Raw genomic sequence first — 21,161 nt, forward strand, 5'->3', positions numbered from 1 at the left:
GGAAAAGCCCCAGACCCCGAAAGTGGAGGAAACAAGAGCCAAAATATATAACAATACATTCAATAATTAGAACGAATAATTTCAATGAGTGTCACATTTCTTCTGAATTTCCAAAAAGAGAGTTCCAAAGCACTTTGCTAATACTCAAACAATAGTGAAACTATTCTCGTCCCATACATTGAAACGAGCCTTAAATATCCTAAATCGAATGTTTTTTCCGCGAGCTTGAGGCTACACTGCACTATATTCTACTCGGCCCAGTTTTCTCCGCGATAGGGCACTGACAATATAACTGTCTTCCGTTAGCGATGGTAATCTGTCACCGTGGTTTAAGGCTCTATTTTATGGATACTCTTTCGCGTGCTAAAGACGATAAGAAAAATAGCTTCAAGTAGTTAAACAAAGGAATACTATGAAAATTGAACCACACTAAGCCTTTCTTTTCGTTTGTAGAATTCGGATGTTTTTTCTTCACAGGTGAACAGGTAGACAAACATGTTTTCTCTGGTTTTCACTTTAAATTGTTAAAATATGAAAACAGAAGGCGGAAGCAATTCATGCCTCACATCGTTGTAATAACAACGGTAAAGCATGTCTTTGTTTGCATGGATGTTCAGACAATAAAAACTTCCTGAGTTGAAAGAACATCATGTCTAGTGGTTTCTGCTTTTCAGCTTTTCCTTTAGCTGTCCTGCAGCACGCTACCCAGATTTGTTTCTGCGCTTGATTTTGGAAGTACAAGGAGTTTCTAACTGAAACTTGCTTTACTTTCTTCAACATCGTAAACCATACAAGTTAGAGCATCACGCGAGTGCAGGCTGCATGACGGGCTAGGATCAAACGTGTGACGCCACTGACTACGAGCTTACCAGAATCGTTATTGACTTCAAGGAAATATATTCCAAGATATGAGAGGCGGATTATTTCGTGTTCATTCATCTTTCAACGGAGCAGCCAGTGTTGCACTAAATGCCAAAATACTGAATCCATTCGGGATTTTATTATTACGAATTTAAGCGAATCGAATGTTAAGACAATGAGCTTTTCTGCCGATTGAAATTTCCAAAATTTAAGCCTGATTTCAATGGATGTCCTTCTCTGTTTTGTCAGTGAATGATGCGTCTCAACTGGGTCATTGTTACTCAGTTGCTCAATATCACTATCATAGTTGTTCATCTTGTGGACATCATTACCGATCATATTGAAAGAGGAGATATGCCTATGCTTAGGCTAAACCATGTTCTTGTTGTTCCAAAATAAAATGGAGCCTTCCCTCTCAATTACTTCCGTGCATAATGTGTATTACAAAAAAAAAAGACTTTTTTTTCATCCAAAACGTATAGTTCAAATCATAGAGAGATTGAGATATGACGAAATGGCTGAAGATCACAACACCAAGGTTGGTACAGGAGAATAGGGTAAATGGCTCGTAAAAATATGATGCTCTCCCTTACTTAATAAAAAGGAAGAAAAATTACGGAAGATAATTTAAATAGATATAGTTAAATTTAAAAAAAAAGATGAATGTGAATACAAGGACATACAGATGACAGCATTAAAATATTGGAGAAGGCCAAGAATTGAGGCTGGTTTGGGTAAGCCCAACCGCAACGCAAGCGGGAAGTAAAATAACGTGCGCTTTTCACATCGGATAATGACCGACGATGTATTTTTTTTTTACGCATTTAGGGGTTTGGTGATATGGAGATCGAAAAATTTCCTCTGGTTGCCATTCATTCATCAGGTTATACACCGCACCAAAGCTGTGTGTGTAATTCCTTCCTTTTTACGTAAGCTGGACATCGTATACCCCCGACAGTCTTGCACGCACGTTTGGCTTTTAAAAAAATGCTTACAGTGATGTAATCGAACGACTTTCTCTGAATGCCACCTGTTATGAAACTTTGCCTGACAATTGTACACGAAAACAGGCTTCACCATTCTACTGGCCGTAGTCGAATCTCTATCTGTGTCTGTGTTACTAGATTACAAGAGAAGACATGAGAGAAAATGCTATTTGTACATTTAAAAAAATAAATAAAAAATTTTCAATGTATTACCCTGCAATCCTCAAGTTGAAAATCCAAAATCCTCAACGAGAAAATTGAGAGTAGCTGTATTTTTATACTTACTTCCACATTTTATTCAAATCGATACGATAACATCCTAAGATCGGAAGAGAAATCAACGCTTGTGCTGCTCTAGTGCTATTTGTTTTGCGTGACCTGATAAACAATCATTGTATAGCTAACGTGAGTCATCAGGAATTTAAGCAATGCAAATAAACAATGGCTTCTTCCTTTCATCGTACGTGAAAGTTTTTCCCAAGAGTTAGATCGAAAAGGAGAATTTAAATTACAGTATGGCACTAGGAAACGGTACTTTACAAAAGGAGAGAATTGAAACATTTTTTCAAGCATCCCAACGCCATCATTTCAATGCGAATTCCATCGGTTTAAATGTGTAGGAATGAGGATTGAAATAGATGTATAAACTTGTGTAATTATAAATTGGTGCGAGGAAAGACGCTGCCCGCAGAGCGCCGGAACTTGTGTGACAGCATACGCTGCGTAAACCTATACAGATATACACGGACAACGTAACAAAACCGTAATGGTCACCGGCTGAATCTATGGTGATGCTCAGCAATGTATAAAATAGTTCTGCTGATTGGTCATGAAATCGTTCGTGGAGTCATCGTCAAGCCGCATTTCGACAGTTTCAGTTTCTTTTAATGTACGGAAGCTTTCGAAAAGCTTTGGCTAAAAACAAGAACGCAACTTCTAAAGTGTCTAATATGGGACCAGTATATAAAGCCGGAGAACGGCAATCCGTGAACAATGTACCACGATTGAAACAGGAAAAAAGATTTTCTGTTCAAAAAAACAGAAAAGGTTTTCAGAGAACTAAAAGATTTTCACACGATTTAGATCGATTGTCTTGGAGACACATCTTCTGGAGAATGTCGCGAGCAACGCCGAGTGACAATGACGTGCGAGAACCACTTCCCATCAATTTCTTCTTCCGACGTTTCTTGTCCAAATCCTCCCGTAGCCGGATTTGCTTCAGGACGCCGACCAGCAGTTCGTCCACGTTATGTTGGATACCACTCGACGTCTCGATGAACTTGCAATCATGTTCAGTGGCTAGTTTCTTGCCATCTTTATTGGGCGAAACATAAAAACAAAAAACAAAGGAGAGGCAAGAAAAATATTAGCTCAACTCGTATATCATTTAAGTACATTAGCTACACTATCGTTATTGTTCTCCCCATCTAGTACATTGTCGGGTAAATTAGCTACTTTGCATACGAGGCGTATATATTACACTCGATCGCTTTGATCTACTTTTGTTTTTATTTATTCACAATTTTTTGTAGAACACTGTTGAATAAAAATGCAAAAAAAGATAAGGTAATAACCTTCGCCTATACATATAAAGCCTCGTACAGGAAGCTGTACAAAGACGCATAGTGATGTTGAAGGAACATCTATTGTATCTGCTCAATGCTCTTTGCAGCACTGGCTCGGTGAGACAGCGATCGCACACCGTTACGTCCAATAGAGGCCAAACCTGGCTATTATACTATATCGGGCGGGATTTTAGAGACCATCAATACCAATATAAGGTTTGCCGCTTCGGACCATCTATAGTCGTTTCAGATGGTAGCGCTCTAATTTCACGGCAGTATGTGTCTAGGTACATATACTGAAGATCAATTGAATTCACGCAAGTCCAATACAAAGCTAATATTCAAAGCCATCTGACGATTGCTGAACACACATTTGAGCTTCCCTTACAATTTCTATATGTTGCATTCACGCAACATTGTATCCAACCTTATAAACTATACTTTAGTACTTAAAATGATTCATCGCCGGATTATATAGGCTAATTTTTTTAAAAGCCCAATTCTATTGTCGTTATTAGTGTTTATTCGTTTGGTCGGAGAAAATGTTTGCCAACATTCCCGTGCCGTGCAGTGTTTGACATTGCCTCATTGGGCGTGTCCCTCAAACTTCTAATGAACTGAAACGATGGATTATTCATACAATACATTGTCTGTATATACACAGCATATAGCGCAGGTGATATGGGGTTTTCTTTGTTACGTCCGTCTGGGTCGAAACCGTCATCGCATACGTAGTCCATCACGAAGAAAAATAAATGGGGGGAAACGTAATACACATGGTCATTAGTCACGTTCCTCTTATACACCGCCCCTCGTATCAATGAGATAGGTCTGTAACGTTGTAATTCTGACTGCTTCACCGCGATAATGGACCCTGCGAGCTGGTCGATGTTGCCCCGTATTGATTTTCCCACAGGTTCTCTCTTCCTATTCCTAGTTACGGAAGTACGATTTGTATCTTGTCAGGTTATCATCCCCTACTTCTGAAACAGTTTTTTCTTATCGTCCTCTTAGAAGTTCGCTCTTATTCGCCCTTATCATCAACCAATAGCATCCATTCAAATGTAGTCTATACACATAACAAAGAATTTCTTATCAATGAAGATACACGTCAAAGTTGTAGGCGTGTCCCACGCGGCAGAACTTCTTTGATACCAAACTTGGTCTAACGATGATACGTAGAAAATGAAAGTGGTAAATGGCAACCGTTCGTTGCCTGCATAATGGATTGCAATTAAAGAAAAGCATAAGAAGAGCTTTTTTTATTTGATCTTCGGTTTCCCCTACGGTTCGCCGCATATATCGACGTGTCTAGCGTTTTTCTTTTTATCGCACTTCGTTCACGGCGAATAAAAGAAAAGGGCACGATGATAAAATTGCCCAATGATATAGAAATGACTTCCTAGCAATCGTTTTTTTTCCCTGTTAATGAATATGAATCGTCCATTTGCAATGAACCATTTGGCCGAATTCTTTAGTCTCCTGGTACGCCGGGTACAAACGCCTCAAGCTACTAATAAATAAGAAAATACTACAAAAAAAAAAAAAAAAAAAAAAAAAAACTAAACAAAGAAAACTGTACAGCTTTCTTCCGCATATTTTATTCCGCATAAAGGCTAGCGAATTTTTCTGCTCCATTGGCATATTCATGTGCCCTTAGGAAATCTGCCACCGGAATGGGAAAGTTCCCAGTAGAGTTTTTTGAAAAATGTATGTATGTTCTTTCAAATGTCGCGTACCTTCACATTTGATGATTCGGGATCGAGCCAAATCGACCTTGTTACCGACCAAGATCACAGCCTTCTCTTTGGTGCAAGACTCTTGCCACAAGTATTTGAGAACCTCTTCGGCAAACTGGAAACTCCCACGGTCCGTTATCGAATAGATGAGCACAAAGGCGTGCGGATCGTAGGTCGTCAAGCAATTTTCCACCTGTCAACGCAACCAAGACTCGCTACTTTATACTCTCCTAGCAAAAGCCGAACAGAACTCCAAATGGGTCCAGCTTAAGCCTTATGGCTTTGCATGTGCATTATGAGTCCGGGGGATGTTGGCAATAACGACGAAACTAGTACATACATAGAAAGGACCAACTCCGCTATGAACTCGTAGTCATATCTTACTCTAATAACTCATAATAATCCTATTAACGCGGGATTTGCCTCAGATTTGTTGTTGAGCGACAAACAGCCTTGGAATTAGCGTAATATACCGTGCCCTATACGCGTCGCGTAGCCGTGGATAAACTATTTGATTACGTCATCTTGAGTAACGTCTGTAGCTCGCTGACTGTTAGCCTTATAGAATGCTTTGAAAAAAAAGAGAAGTAGAAAGCGGAGTGACAGTAATAAAAAAAGGTCTAAAAGGTAAGTAAATTAGCCCTAAAAACGAAAATGAAAATACTATAATCGTTTGACATTTAATCAACAGGGTGCTACGTAAATGGCGTTGCTCTGACCCATAACATCCGGTCTTCTTTGGCCTAATCGTTTTTCGTCCTGCGTCTTGCTTAGCAATCGAAAGATACTACGAGCTTGCTAGCTAACCGTCAACTAACTTGGTTCATTGCGAACCATTAAAGGGAAAACTGATATTACAGACGCCCTGTTTTTATAAGGGAATTCTCGGATCTGGTCATCTGCAATAGTCTTTCCTTCCTAATGGTCATTCAGTCTTATCACTCAACAGCGCAGGAGAATAAAAGGGAAACATCTTTCATGTAAGGAAGGAAAAGGGGTTACTTAACCAGTTATTCTAAGAATTCTATAGTTTGTGTGCCTTTTCGTGGCTTATCATTTTGATAGCCAACCACTGTTTTGAAAAGCTGAATCAATAGATGGGCAAATAGAAACGTGGTACGTTGCCCACACATTTTCCTCCAATTTAAAAAATGAGCTTTGAAAGCTTACCGACATCTCCGCACTGGCGTGATCGATGAAAATCATTTCGGATTCTTCGCCGTCGAGAAGCACGCTGACAGTTTTCTCACCGAACTCGTCATCTGCGAACGTCCAATCGAACCATAGCAATTTCACAACACATTAGTTTGTCGTTCATCAACAGTTTCTGGTTCACCGTATTTCAGCGATATTAAAACTTAAGCAAAAGAAATTTTTAATTGGATATTATAAGCGCGGGTGCAATTTTCGCATGCAAAAATGGGGAACGTTCCCTCGTTTCCCTGACACGTTGGGTATAACCAACGTCCTGATAAATGGATGGAACACGTCACATCAATCAGGACTTCTTTGTACAAGCTCTCCAAACTTTTTTCCACATTTTTTTATGCACATCCAGGATAATAAGTGGTCGGTATTCAGGAGTACAATCGTTTAATAAGTAAATATTTTTTTTTCATGGAATACTATATGGACGTGCTCAGTCAAAGTCACAGATAAGATTATTTAAAAACAGTTCATCATACCTAAAGAGGCGTCGTAGGTGTTCATGTATTCGGATGTCATAAATTGTGAGACGAGCGCCGTTTTGCCTACACCGGCTGCGCCTGTACAGTGTGAAATCATTTGAAAATACATAGGATGTATTTTTGTACCAAATAAGAAAACTATTTGAAATGAAAAATGACTTCCGATTGCCCTAAAGACGATAGCCGTCTGTTCAATACGTTGCGCTGGGTGCAAACTAACAAAATATTGTAAAGAACACGTAGCCAAAATAATGAAAAAACGGAAGTGAAGTCTGGATGACATACCTAGCATGACGACTCGATATTTGGTGTTGGAATGGTCGCTGCTTTCTTCTGACGAGACATAACTGGAACCACAACACGATCCGCCAAAGGATCGCTCACCGCTTCGGCTTCTTCCGCTCCGACTGCTCAACCTGTAACATCACACAACAAAGGCGATTCGAACGTTGAGTGAAATGATTTGACAGTTCGGTCAGTTCAAAGCAAGCAGTTCTAATTCCTGCACCGTACGTACATCGATGGTTCATTAGGGACTTTCCAGTTGAATAAAACTTCCATTTTCTTGCTTAGATTCGATGGCTAAATACAAAAGTCCGTCTCTATTTGAGCAAAAAAAAAAGTTCTGCTTGCGTCAAAACCTTGTGGTGCACGCCAGAAGGGACAACAAACTGCACCGATCGATTATGTGTCCTCGATGACAGATTGTCCGAGCCGCTGCAACTCGCCAGCGAGAGCCACTGGAGGAGTTATTGTATAACCTTATCATTCCTGTTTGTTCCTTCAGTCATCCACCCGATACAAGCATCTCAGATTACACAGTTTATCAGTGGACTCTTTTTCCTGCACGGCTCCAAGTATCAACGCGATAACGAAACGATGTGATTTTTTAATAGATTCGCAATTTCCATCGGCGGGACTAACCAAACAACAATTTCAATTTCAATTGTCAATTTAACAGTCTTTTTTTATTATTATTATTGTGCATCCTTTTTCTTTGTTTGGTTTTGCTTTGCATTTTGATCCGCATTTCTTTCGTTTTCTAGCTTCGAAAAAGAAATGACTAGAAAGCCTTTTATATCTGAACCCACTCGAACTGACTCTCGAGCCCTGTCTGGTTGACGGATGGATCTCGCGTGCTTTTGTTTCCTTTTTCTTTTTTTATTTATTATCTTTTTTTTTCAACTGGATCCCATTGTGAAATGGGGACAAGTGTTGGCCGCTGTGCAGTTAATATATCCTGCTCTAAACCAACAATATAATGCCAGTGCTATCCTATAAATATAATATATACGCCGACCAGCATGCTGTGTTGACTCTTGTGTGCACAGATATATACACAGCTGGTGCCAAAAAGCAGCTCGATTATCAAAATACGAAACCTACTTTCATATTCAATAAGGCTATGTACCAATTGAGTTGGGTTTCCCTTTACGGCCATGGCTGGAGAGGAAAATGTAGCCATGGCAACGTAAATCATAAAAGCCGCGTCCTACCTGTTGCGTTCAGTCTCTGTGTGTACTGTCTAGATGCGTTGGCTTATTCTATTCAGAGAACGAATAAAAAAAAATTGCTATAAGAAAAGAAGCACCAGGCCGTATACCTTTCCCCCTTTCAAGATTTAACTTCAAAGGAATATTTTTCATCGCTTCAAGTCCACCGTCCCACTCTCAATCCCGGACTGTCGCTTGTCGTCAATGCCCGTAGTCATGGTTCACTAACTTCCTCACTCAGCAACGACATCCGGAGAGACTCTGCACCGTATTATGATGAACATCCACGAAAAGAATTTGAACTAAAAAAGATCCTCGCCGTTCTTGATGTTGTAGGAGGTCCTACATCTGCTCGTCGATACGTACTTTTTACTGCACAAAAGGTCGTGTTGCGTAACGTCGTTAACAGTGCCCTTTACCGACTTTTCAACGAAAATCCGACAAAGTGGCTAAATCTAACTGTTTCTACTCTACAAGAATAGGCAATAAACGCGGATGAAAAAAAAATCAACAACTGGAAAGCGTTTGAAATAATATCCCATTTATAAAAGAAATAGAACAATAGCTACATAACTTTCGTGTTTAAATTTATTTAAGAATATTAAATATTTCGAACGTGGGAGTGAAAATGCCGAGCGCACGTAAGAATGAGATGTAGGCTACCAATTATACATAAGAAAAACGGGGGGCTATAGTTTTCCTTTTTTGTTATCTTTAGGCCACGACGTCTCGGCTTATAGCTAGATTTGGGTACTTTGTGCGATTCTCCGTTTCCATTTGTCGGCTGTCTCGACGTCGCGGATCTACAAAGATATGCTGTCCATCTAAGATTCACGATCGATCCGTTAGATTTCTTGCAGTGGCAAGAAAAAACATTCTCTCTTCCCCCCCTCCGTTTTTCTTGTATTATTATGTTCGCCTTTCTTTCCTCAATGTTTTCACGAGCGAGACGGCTATATACTCAATCGCTAAAAGGTAAAATGGAAGGAGGTGATGTCGTGGAAAAGAAAAGAAAAAGGATCGAGAAAGATGTAAGACTTTGGGGAGACGGGATCGGTAGACGTGGTGCGTAAGGACATCAGCGTGGAAGGCGACGTTGTTATTTTTCTCTTATTCTTTGTTTTGCTTGGTAGAGTGCAAGAGCCAAGGTGATCAATACGTCAGTGGCGGACCCCCCTGTACACGCGGAAGAAATAGCAACCCGAAAGTTCCTTCTCCTCTTTTTACTGCGCCATTCACCTGTGCAAACTGTGCGTCCCCTGTTGCCAGTCTTTTTCGCCAACTACAAATGAAATTTGTTGTTTAACCTACCCAAGGCTCGCCATACCAATGTCAACTTAAACGTCATTCAAACTTTTAAAGGCTTCTTTGCTATTACATCCGGAGGAAACTCTCGTTCATTTTCAGCCGAATTGATTGTAGACTTAAAGCTACGTCAAAAAAAAACATTCAAAGAAAATTCTAAACGCCCGATAACGCAGAGTTGTGTTTTCAACGCTCAAAGCTAAATGTTCTTGTTATCTGATATAATTTTTTTAATATTGTACATTTCGAATATTTTCTGTACAATTTTTTTTTGCTGTAGCACGTCTATCAGTTACGAAAAATAACAAGCGCATAACAAGATTTCATGTTTCTATTTGAGGCTAATGCCAAACAATTTATAACGTAAAATATATTCATTTCCGTTTTGTGCCTGTTGCCTCGGAAATGGTTTGCATACAATCTCACACTTTGCTTTCGGTGCACGACAAATAATAAAGTAGGCCGATCAACATTTCCATACAAAACCGCAATTTAAATTGAACGCTTATCGATTTGGTCGGGATGCGAACGACGCACTCAATACGAGACTGGAATGCTACATCGATCTTGAACTGCATCCCCCAATAGATCGCTTGTCAATATAACGCAATCGCCGTGCTCTATGACCCGTTGAGACTATAACCTCTTTTGCCCACTATGGATTTGACAAAAAAAAATCAATTTTGAATTTTTAACCAAAAGTTAACTGAGTTTTGACGCCCAACCAAAACTAGGATGCGACGCAACGGAGGTGGAAATGGAAATGAAGATTACGACGTGATCACGATACGCATTTTTCTCTCGTAAATCCCCCATATTTACATGGAAAGGAGCAACAAAAAAAAAAAAAAAAGAAGAAGAAGAATAGCAATAATATCATGTGCATCAGGGAGCTCTCGCGGAACGATCGATTCAATCTCATTCCAAGAAATCTGAATAATCAGTTTGTTGCCATCGAAAAACTTATTAGCGATGTCGGCATAAAAAGGTCCTGCCAAGAATATATGAATCGAAATCAATACAACAATAAGGATTCTCTTTCGCTTGTACCAGAAACTATCAACCTCGTGTTAAACTTTAATTCGCTAACGTCCAATAGTGACGTATACAATTTCGCTTCTCTTTTTTTTTTTGCAGCTCTCGTCCCATCTTTTCAACATTTTTTTTTTGTCGTCATCAAGCTGATTGAAAAAAATTATTGTCCTCATGTGCGGATTCGCTGAAAGTCCATAGAGCCGTGTTCTTATTTTAGCCAAAGGGGCCACCAATCTACTAAGAAGACGGCATGGAAGCCATCGAATTAATCACGCTTGTAGACGGAGTTATATCCAATCTTTTAGTCTGATGACTTTGGCTTGAGCTCATTGGCGTTTTCCTCTTATATCGTCTTGCCAATCGATCGAGAAGACATCAAAGAGAGAAGACACGGAGCCTTCGAACGTCTATGTAGTCACCGAAGTTCGTTTGGCCATGGAAGAACATCATGATAAAAAAAAGGACCTTGCATTAGATGTGTAGTAGAGTACTTACGCCGTCAACGTGGAATTGATGCTAGTGTTAGAACGGGAATGGCGCGAGATGAGCGCATCGCCGCGATTCACGACGCCTTTACTCGTGATGGAAAAGTTGCGCAGTCGGTAGATGTCGTCACGCGAGCGCGGGTTGTATGGCGCCCGCGAGTTCTCTGGCAAGCTGCAGACGCGTGGACGGAAATGCACCGGATCTGAAACGGCCAACAAATACGGGCACACAATGACCCAAAATGTAAACAGCGTAGGACAAAAAAGAACAAAAATGAGGAACAATGAAAAAAGGAAACAAATGTTTCTGAAAAAATCCGTAAAAAGAAAAAAATAAATAATAACATCGTAGAATAAATCGAGCAACATGTTGCGCTCCCTCTATCTTTCTGTTAACATCTGTTTCGCAAATAGAGTCAACTGTTTGGCAAACAAGACGTAGAACATCAACTACTTGTTCGTTAAGAAAAGAAAAGAGTTTTTTGTGCTCGCGTCTTATAGTTGTTTGTCTGTAAACATTCATCACTGAACTAGAGAAAAAGAAACAACAAAGTTTTGCATAATGAATTGAAAAATTTGCGATACGTGCCCTACGTCGTGACTAACTTCTCGGTGGGAACAAGCAGTTGACGTTTTAAAAGATCGGTATACAACAGAAAGTTCTAGAATTTTTGTAATAGTTTTAACGATTGTTAACTAAACAATATTGTGATTCAAATTTGATGTGGATGAAAAGAAACCATTTGCTTCATTATTATTAGCTATTCACGAAGAATCGCCTGATTCATTATACTTTTAAAAGAGAAAGTTTCGTGCATTTTTATCTGTAAAGTCTGACATTTGGAAATTTCAAAAAAAAAAAACCGATCAAAGAAAAGGTGAAATACGCGGGGAAACAACCAGCCCTGAGGTGGGAACAAGTTGCTTTCACGCCAAGTCATTATCTTTGCGACGTGAATATGGCGGTAGCTATTTTGAAATGGTTGGCTATGACGATAGTAAACAGATAGTTTACGGGACATTTGGTGCCTTTTTTCTTTCTCCCTTTCTACTTTTTTCTGCATCAACAAAGTGAGCCAGACCAGACCAGAGAGAGCGGAAAGTGCACGTAGGCCCGTGATGAAGCCTTCGCTTTAAAAAAAAAAAAAAAGGAAGAGAGAGAGAAAGCTACATAAACCAGATGGTTTCGTTTATAAGATCTTCTGAAAAGGCAGGAGAGGAAAAAAAAAATTGAGACTATAGAGGAAATTGGGAAGCCTTTCGCTTTTTCTTTGCACATGGCTGTTTGCTTGCAGCTCGGCAACAGCTTTCAAACATGTATAGGTTAACAGTGAAGAACCGTTCGTCGTTGAAATGCGGTATCGATAAAAACAGGAATCTACTCTCTAAATTCATCATTTTGCATTTGCCAAAATTCGTGGCAAGTCTTGTGCCGTGGGGCAATTTTTCATAACAAAAAAAAAATACATTTTTATGAAATCCATTCATTTTGTTTAACGCCAGAAACCTGTAGGTTCGAGGTTCTGCAGCTGCACATCGGATGGTCTTGATTTTTTTAAAGACGAAATATTAAGACGGCAAATGTTTAAAACAAAATGCGTCCTCCTTTCGGCCCGGGAGTATTTAATCCGCTTACGGACGGAAAAACAATCGAACGCGCTTTCATGTATAAGAAATATGACGTGATTTAAACAGTGTCTCCAATTGTAACCTCCATCCACCGAAGACCGGTCTCCAGTGAATTGATGTGTTATAACGGCTTTATTGTTGGCGATTGCCGAGGCCGCAAGACCCCGTGATAGGTGACGACCAAAACATTCAACGTTCAATCAAAAGCGGATCGCCTTTCAAGGTTGTAATGCACATCCATCAAGCGAAAGCATTTTTTTCCTCTTTTTTTGTTTTGACAGCAACTTTTCAGAACAAACAACAACTACACGAGCCTGTCTAACGCATTGAAAGGCTGCCTTTTGTTTTTATTTATTTATTTATTTGGGAATTTCTCTGTCGAATCCCAGTGCCAACATCTCATCACTTCAAACGTGCCACTTGAAGACTGGCTAAAAGAAATGGAAGCCCCAAGATTGAACGAACTCAAATCTTTTTTGAGTGTGTGATGATGTTGCACATCTACGAAACGATATAATGAGAAAATCACTGAAAAGATGTGGTTTCATTCATGGGAAACAAAAAGAAAAAAAGAGAGAAATAGCCCGATAAACTAATGAAGATAACCCGTCTGTGGCTCCCTCCCCCTCTTGTCCGGCAATTAGGATGAGAATGGGCCTAGTTGGAGACATCAGCGTGAACGACAATGTTCTCCTAACGCACGTTGTTATCTATGATATCAAGCTGTATTTCAGCTATAACAACGAAACACTACAAAAAAAAAGGGTTGGTTGCAGACTAATGCAAAATAATTGCCAAACATATAAATAAAAAGAAAAATAATGATGCTGTTTTTTTTGTTTGAGGGAGGAATAGAGAAATGATGGAAATGTTGGGCACATGCAAATGATATGAAAGCACTTGGATACAACGACCTTACGACTTTCATGAAAAGCAATCGGTCTATTACACCTGCAGATAAAAATGTTCAATTAAAGCTGACGAGACGGGTACGGCAGATAAAGCCGAGGATTGAATGACATTGAGCTGTTTTCCTAAAGATAATCGAGCTAGACCTCGCTGATGAAAAGACGACAGCAATCAGGCCAGTGGGGCCATTGTTCTTCCGACTTGAAAGCTTCCATGCCTGCCTGCGTCCTATAGTTACCCAACTGTCAATACAAGTCGGAAGGGCAAAGTAAATTGAAGTCCGGTTATGCCGCCCACCAAAAGCTTTTGTATTGTCTCCGTTCTGATAATGAATATTCATGCCGCACGTTAATCAAGTCTGTGACTCTCGTATAGCATCGGCCTGTTCCCGACCAAAAGGAAAGAAAAAAAAAACGCGCAATAATTCTAATAAAAAAGGGGAACCACATTATTTTTCTTGTTAGTCTTTCATTTTTTTTTTTCACTTTCTCCGGCGCTTTCTAAATGAACATTGAAAAAAAATAGTCGCTGTATTTATCGTATCCCTCCCGAACGTATGGTTTCTACGTACGCATGCGTGTCTTAATAAATACGAAGACCTTCTTTCATAGCTCATGCAGTTATCGAAAGTAACCATTATAGATTCTTCATTCGTCTAGCAATCTTTATGAAATGATTGGCTAACTCGTTATATATGTTTTTTTTTATGTATCAGACGGTATAAAGCCTGATGTCTGCCAAAGAATACAATGAAACACGTAATAGGCTAACAAGAGTCTCAACTATGGAGAAGAAAAAAAAAACAAGATTTGCGTAATACAACAACAGACCCGGAATAATAATAGGATCAGACAGGTGCGCTAGACAAACACAGGATAATCTTTTACGGTATACATACTAACCGTTAAAGCTTATACCGCTACCCTGGATTTTCTCAGCAGATTTCAACGGGCATATTGAATATTAAATGTTTCCCCAACGTGAATTCTTCTTTTACGCGTTTTCTTTTCTTTTTTTTTTTACCCACGTGTAGCGCATACGTTTCGCCAATGCTCCAATCTTATTCCAACCAATGATTCTCGTACACAAACAAAGCGAAAGACGTCGGCAGTTCTTTTGTTTGTTTTTTTAAATCTGTCGTTCAAACGAACTTTTACACATTTCAAACTTCATTCTCACGATCCCCCTTCTTTTTTTGTTGTTGTTATGTTTCAAAATAAGGTCTACTTTGAAGGTTTATAACACGAAAGACTATTGAAGTTTCAAAATTTGACATCATGCCAAATGCGTAAAAGAGCGTGGCCCCTTTCAAGTGGTTAACCCTGTCGTGTGACAACACCGCGTTGCGTTAACAAAGCACTTGCACAGCCGTCAACAGACGGAACGATGAACCTCTTCGTCTTATCAAGTACATCGATTATGGGATACGTCTAAAAGTCAGCCTTTTACTTCTTACGTACCATCCGAATTTTATCAAACGGAAACGCGCTCACACAAAAATACAACGGAATTCATTTTTTTTTTTTTAAAGAAGGGAAACTCACCGGGTATTTCTAGAAAATTAGAAGTTCTACGCTGATTATTGCGAACGCATTGCAACGGTGACGGTTCTCCGGCCTCGGAATCGCGGCTCGATCGACGCGATGCTAAACGCGCTAAGTTTCCCGTCGCCACTCCCGATCTTCTCCTCGAAGAATAAGGATGCGGACTTGCGGACGTCGGTGTTTGATGGCCGGGACTTGGTTGTTGGCTACTGGGCGAACGACACGGACTGCGTGAACTGCGTGGAGTCATCGGACTTCTCGGGCTACGCGGGGTCGGACTAGGGCATGGCGAACTGCCGTTTAAAAGCGGAGAGGCCGCCCGAGATCCGCCACCTCCGCCGTGATAGTTAGACTGGCCGGTACTACTGCCTGCCCGGCAGAATTCGAAATTGACCGGTGAATCACTGCTGGCCGTGGACGCTGTGCGCGATGTGACATTGAACGATCCGCCACTGCGCCTCTCCCTCGTCGATGGAGAAGAAGTGGTGGTGGCTGTTTCGCATATCGTCTCCGACGTGGAGAACGAAGTGTTGAGAGAAGCGGTACGCAACGAAAGTTCCAGTTCGCTGGCGCTGATACTGGAACTGGCTGACGCTTCGTGCCGACCCCACCGGCGCATCCGCAGCTCGGAGACCCGCTGCATTTGTTGATGTGAATTCATTTTATTTTTTTTTTTTTTGTTCTTTGAGAGAAGAGCAAAAGAGGAGCGAGTTTTCTTTTGTTACAGTTGTGGCAGATGATGCGAAAACAATGTAATGGTCTCCTGACTACTGCCAATTTACGAAAAAGAGGGGGGGAACAAAAATCGAAGAACACTAAATAAAACGAGTGAAAAAAAAAAATAGAATCGATCAAGCTGAGCGGCCAGTAAGGTCGGGATGCGACTGATTTCACCAGCCCTCGTACACCTTGTAATAGATTGTACGCACACAAGACTGGTGGGGGGAAACGGGCTTGTTACAGCCGAACTTCTTTTGCGCCGGCGCCATAGAGCATTCACCACTTCCTCCATCACGTTTTGTTTCCCTCTCTCCAACATTCGAAGGGGGTCGAGAGAGATTGGGCTATCGTTCACTATATCTAAGTTTTTACTTTATTCATATAGGGCAGGAAGAAAAAATAGGGCTTCAATACGAATGCAGCATTCGCTGTGATCAAAAGACAACTCTTGTAATTTATTCAAATTCCCTGTGTGAAAGACGTGTTCACTGGGGAACCCTTGACTGGCCAGCTGAATTGGACTGCATCCCGTACGCCCTAAATCTTTCCTTTTAACGCAACGTACAGTGGGCTGGTGCATCAAAGAGAAGTGCCTTCATAAGATATTAAATGCGGCGTAATCCAGCTTTTTCTAAGTTTCTCACTTTGGAGCTTCAATCATGTAGCAGAGAAGGGAAAAAAAAAAAAAAAGAAAACACGCACATCGAAAATAGAACATTAGTGTCTACTTTTGGGAAAGGGTGCAAACTACAATTTGTTAGGGAGATTGCAGTAACACGCGTAGATCGGCTATGATAGGTCGAGAAAAAAAAAATCAATAGTGCGTGAACAACCTGAAGCATGATTGCCAGTTGAGACTTTGATGGACAGATTACAAGCTACTCAACTGGTGTTCTTTTTTTTTAAAGCGGAAACTTTCATTGAATTATTTACAGTGAAGCTTAAGGAAATTTCACTTTCAAAAACATGTTTAGGGATAGAGCCAACACATCTCCGTTCTTATGACATTGCGTTTCAAACGGATAGTACGTCCATCGTAAAGACATTTACAACGACGTGCAGTTGGTAGAATTCAAATCTTCTGCCACTCTGTTCTTTACTAAATTCATTAAAAAAGCGGATAATTCGTGAATTTAGATTACTGCCGGGTTTGATTATTAAAATGGCTTTTGCATCGCTGCTTGCTCATCAATTAAAAACCATTTTTTAAAAAAGGACCGGTGACGTCCCTTTTCTTTTTCTTTCCTAAAAAAAGAAAAACAGCATAGCCTATTTTCTGTCTCTACGAAGAAAATTCATCCGTTATACGCATAGCGATGTCCGCCCCACTGACATCAAAACTTTCTGGGTTTTTTTTCACACAAAACGTAGCAGTGCGAAAAGTCTTTAAATTTAATCATTTGCTAACGAAATGTAGTTGATGAAAAAGAGATCGCTGGCTCGTTGTTATGGCAAGCGATGCTTATATTTCAGTGCAATTAGTTTGGCGGCCTAATGAGGTTTGATACCGAGAAGACGCGGTCTATTTATTTCCGGTTTGGTTGATCACGTCATGGCAACGCCAGTGTGGATTACCCACTTTCACCATCAATTCAACATTCGTATTTTTATCTTAAAGAACTGCTTGCACTTCATCCATCAGTTGAGACGTGAATGTTCAGAAAGCAATTAGCCAATGTAATTCTCGACAGAGGTCATTTCACTTTCAGAATCAAACGTTGGGGAAATTATAAACGCATTTAGTTATAGGGCAGTCACATAGAATTTCATTGTCTAGAACATGGCCATTTTTTTTTTCTTGGAATTGAAAAAAAAAATGAACTGGAAACGAAACGGAAATTGAATAAGACTTAGCCATTTTTTTTTTTTTTTTCAAAATAGTTTACTGATGATTTCAACTAGTTTTATGACTGGCTGGATAAATGTAATCAGCTCTTCTTGTTTTCTTGTAACAAATTCGACAGACGCAGGTGGCGATCAACGCGACCTATGCAAATTCGGACATTTTGAAACAAAAAATGAATAACGATACACACGATCTATTGCAAAATTTTGCTAAAAGAAACCTATCCAACAACACGCGCGAGGCTAACGCAATTTGCGTACAAAATATACCAGTTTTGGCGAATCCGTGTGAAGATCAGGTAACGGTCAAAAAGTAGGGCGCAATGCGGATGATGGATCGCATCCTACGTGCACCGTGTGCCAATCTAAACATGTGTTTTATGCACCGATAAGAAAATTGCCACACAAAAAAAAAAATGACAGCCAACGAGCGCATCGATTAGACACACACACACACGATAACAACAATCTCCATCTATGATCAGCTGCCAAATGATCGCGTGAACCGTCAAAGCTGTCACCATCCTCGTCTATGTGGGTCGTCGATATCACAACTCTTGTTGCATACACAAAAAAGTTGAAAGCCGCACGCAAATTCACGTGAAAGTATGCACAGCATAAATAACGTCCACCTCCCCCCCCCTTTTTTTTTTTCTTTTCTCCCTTTGTCTGATGTACCGATGCTCGAGCAATTCATCTCCATAGATGTTAGGCTGCGTGCCAACCTTCTGTGCACCCCTCTGCATTTTTTTTTAGAAAAAACAGGAAGAAGTAGGGTGAAAAGAGAAATTTTTGTTCCAGTGTACGAAGAAAGATGTTGTTATCCATCGAATCGGGGATCGTTCGGGGTCGTTACACCCTATTCACCCTACTTTCTTTCTCACCCTTGGGGGAGGGTGGAGAGGCTTCTTGTGCCAGCTCGTCATTGGCAACGCACTTTCCTTCGGTTCGGCAATGGATCGATGGGCCTGTGGCACCACATTGTATATAAAGTGCGTGCGTGCGCGCGTGAGGTCTAGCAAGGAGGGGTAAGGGGTAGTCCCTTTCAAAAAAAAAAAGAGTATGTATAGATTGTAAAAGAAAAGAAAATTGGAATTAGGTTGATTGCCTTTTATTATTACAACGTTAACATCGTTTACTGAGAAATGCCATGAGATGCAAAAACATACCAGTTTCTTTGTAAGGCCCTCCATCGGTTATCACTGATTATTTCTCAGATTCATTCTGATGCACAGCTTTTTAGTTTGCACATTTCTGAGCAGAGATTTAGTCGCATTCTACTGATTATGTTGGCCATGTTATTAGAGTGTATACAGGCCTAACAAAAAAGGATGCATTGTAAAAGGTAATCCTCTTCATCCTGTTACGGTTGATAATCATTGGTGGCCATCAAAAGATCTTCGATCCTCTCGACCCTTAGTCTACGATAGGGCGGGAAAAATAAAATCAATACAGAGCACATACTCAGAATGAAAAAAAATACCATCGGACTTGTGTATTTTCAAAGACGAGCCTTCTAATGCCATGTGTTCTCAGTTCCGTCAATTCAAGCAGACGGCCTTTAAAGTTTTGTAATAAATGATCGCATTATATTGGCCGGATTGGGTGGGAGGATCAGTTTGTTTGCGAGTAGGTAAAAAAAAAAAAAAACGAGCTCAAAGTTTTCAACGCTTCTACGTAAAATTACGAAACTTTTCATTAATCTATCCTTTTCTCCTTTTTTGCAAAATAAATAGCTAACGTCTTTTTACGTTTGCGAACGCAACTTTTCCAGCCGTTCCCTTTTCATCATTCGTTTTTGTTTTTTCAGAAACTTGTAGACAAAAGAGCGTGTGTTTTAGTGCGTTCGAACTTGGGAATATTCTGGTTGTTATTTAGAGTTTTCGAACCGTTTGCGCAGGTAGCAAAAGGGAGATAAATCTCCATGAGCCCAGTGATGGGGACAGAAGAAGACATTTTTACGCTGCAGCGTGTGCCAAACACAATTTTGGGGCGTACATTTATTTAGTACAATAAATACGCAGAGCTTTGCTTCTAGGATATACGTAAGGAAACGGGTGGTTGGCTGGTCCCATGTTTTCGCCACATTCACGGAATGAGGAGGTGTGTTGCCTTTTTTTCGCCCATAAATTCACGACAAAACGGAATGAAGGGCACACATCAACCGTCTCGTGTCACGACAAATGGAAAGCCGCCAAGTGTTACCTCTTCAAAAGAAAAACGAGACGTCACCTTAAAGGGAGTTGAATGTGGAAAACCAACCCAGTAAAAAAAAAAAAAAAAAAGAGTTACTCAAGTTCATAACTTTTTTTTCTTCTTTTTGTTAATCTATTCTCTTCTTTTACGCCACTCACGCACTATGTGCTCGACGAAAATGATAAAATCGATCGTTATGGCGGAGCCAGTGAAACGTGAAAGCAACGTGTACCAATTTTCCTATTTCCAACGTGAAACGTAACGATATGCATACCAAAAAAAATTGCACGCAAACTACCAGAGAAATGTGTTTGCCCACCTGTTTTATTTTTTTCGCATTTTTTCTGTCACGTGTTCAATTTTTCTCATTGGCAGAAAGGGACGTGGCCTAAACAGCCATTGTGGCAAAATTTATTTTTTTTTTTGCTATAGACTTTTAATACCTTCGCATTTTTTTTTTTTTTTTGTTACCTTCAATGTTTTTCCTGCTTTTTTATTGATAGAAAAAGAGGGAAGAGTCGAGTTAATCAAACGCGGATTTTTCGTCTGGCCATTCTTCATCCAAGTTCCCAGGTGCGTTTTTATCGATCTGACGAAAACAGTGGAAGGGCATAACAAAGGTGGCACAGGTGCAATTTTCTTTGTTTTACCCTCTTTGCTTTTTCATCGCTTACCCTTCATAAAAAGTTTGCTGGGAAAACAGGACAGAAAGAAAACAGGGGATTCAATAAGAATCCGTGTTATTTGCCCTTATCAAGCTCTGTATGCATGACGGCGTTTTCTCATAATGCCAGAGGTGTGTACTTCGAAAGAACGAACCCAATTCCTAATTGTCGTCGTCCATTTCCGGTGGCTAGGCAGCAATTGCACGCGTTGTCTTGCGACTCGGCCAACAAGCATTGAAACACGCTTGGTCATGCACGTAGCACGTTTCGGTAATTGAATATCGATTGATTTATTTTATAAGTCTTTTTTTTTTTTTAGCAAGTCATTGCTTCCTCGTATCATACGGACATCGTCAATTCGCAGTCGCTTCTCCGCCAATCAAATACAGTAGCTACTAACGCGTTCCTGATTGGCGATAAACAATTGGCTACGATCTCTCTTCAAGCTGATAATTAAGACTAAATAAAAATAATGGTTATTTTTTGTAACAATTAA

At 40.1% G+C, this 21,161-nt stretch overlaps 1 protein-coding gene across 1 annotated transcript; it reads right to left on the reverse strand.

Annotated features, from left to right (window-relative positions):
* Positions 1 to 1,296: 1,296 nt before the first annotated feature.
* LOC130702301 (pneumococcal serine-rich repeat protein-like) lies at positions 1,297 to 16,133 on the reverse strand. The gene is made up of 7 exons (XM_057523971.2): positions 15,240 to 16,133; positions 11,168 to 11,360; positions 7,125 to 7,255; positions 6,837 to 6,917; positions 6,322 to 6,413; positions 5,152 to 5,344; positions 1,297 to 3,161 (listed from the first exon to the last, which is right to left on the reverse strand). Exons 1-7 carry the CDS (start codon positions 15,898 to 15,900, stop codon positions 2,899 to 2,901), a joined length of 1,614 nt encoding a protein of 537 aa, XP_057379954.1. The 5' UTR covers positions 15,901 to 16,133; the 3' UTR covers positions 1,297 to 2,898.
* Positions 16,134 to 21,161: the final 5,028 nt, after the last annotated feature.

The sequence above is a fragment of the Daphnia carinata genome, chromosome 6, assembly GCF_022539665.2.
Source record: "Daphnia carinata strain CSIRO-1 chromosome 6, CSIRO_AGI_Dcar_HiC_V3, whole genome shotgun sequence".
Lineage (NCBI taxonomy): Eukaryota > Metazoa > Arthropoda > Branchiopoda > Diplostraca > Daphniidae > Daphnia > Daphnia carinata.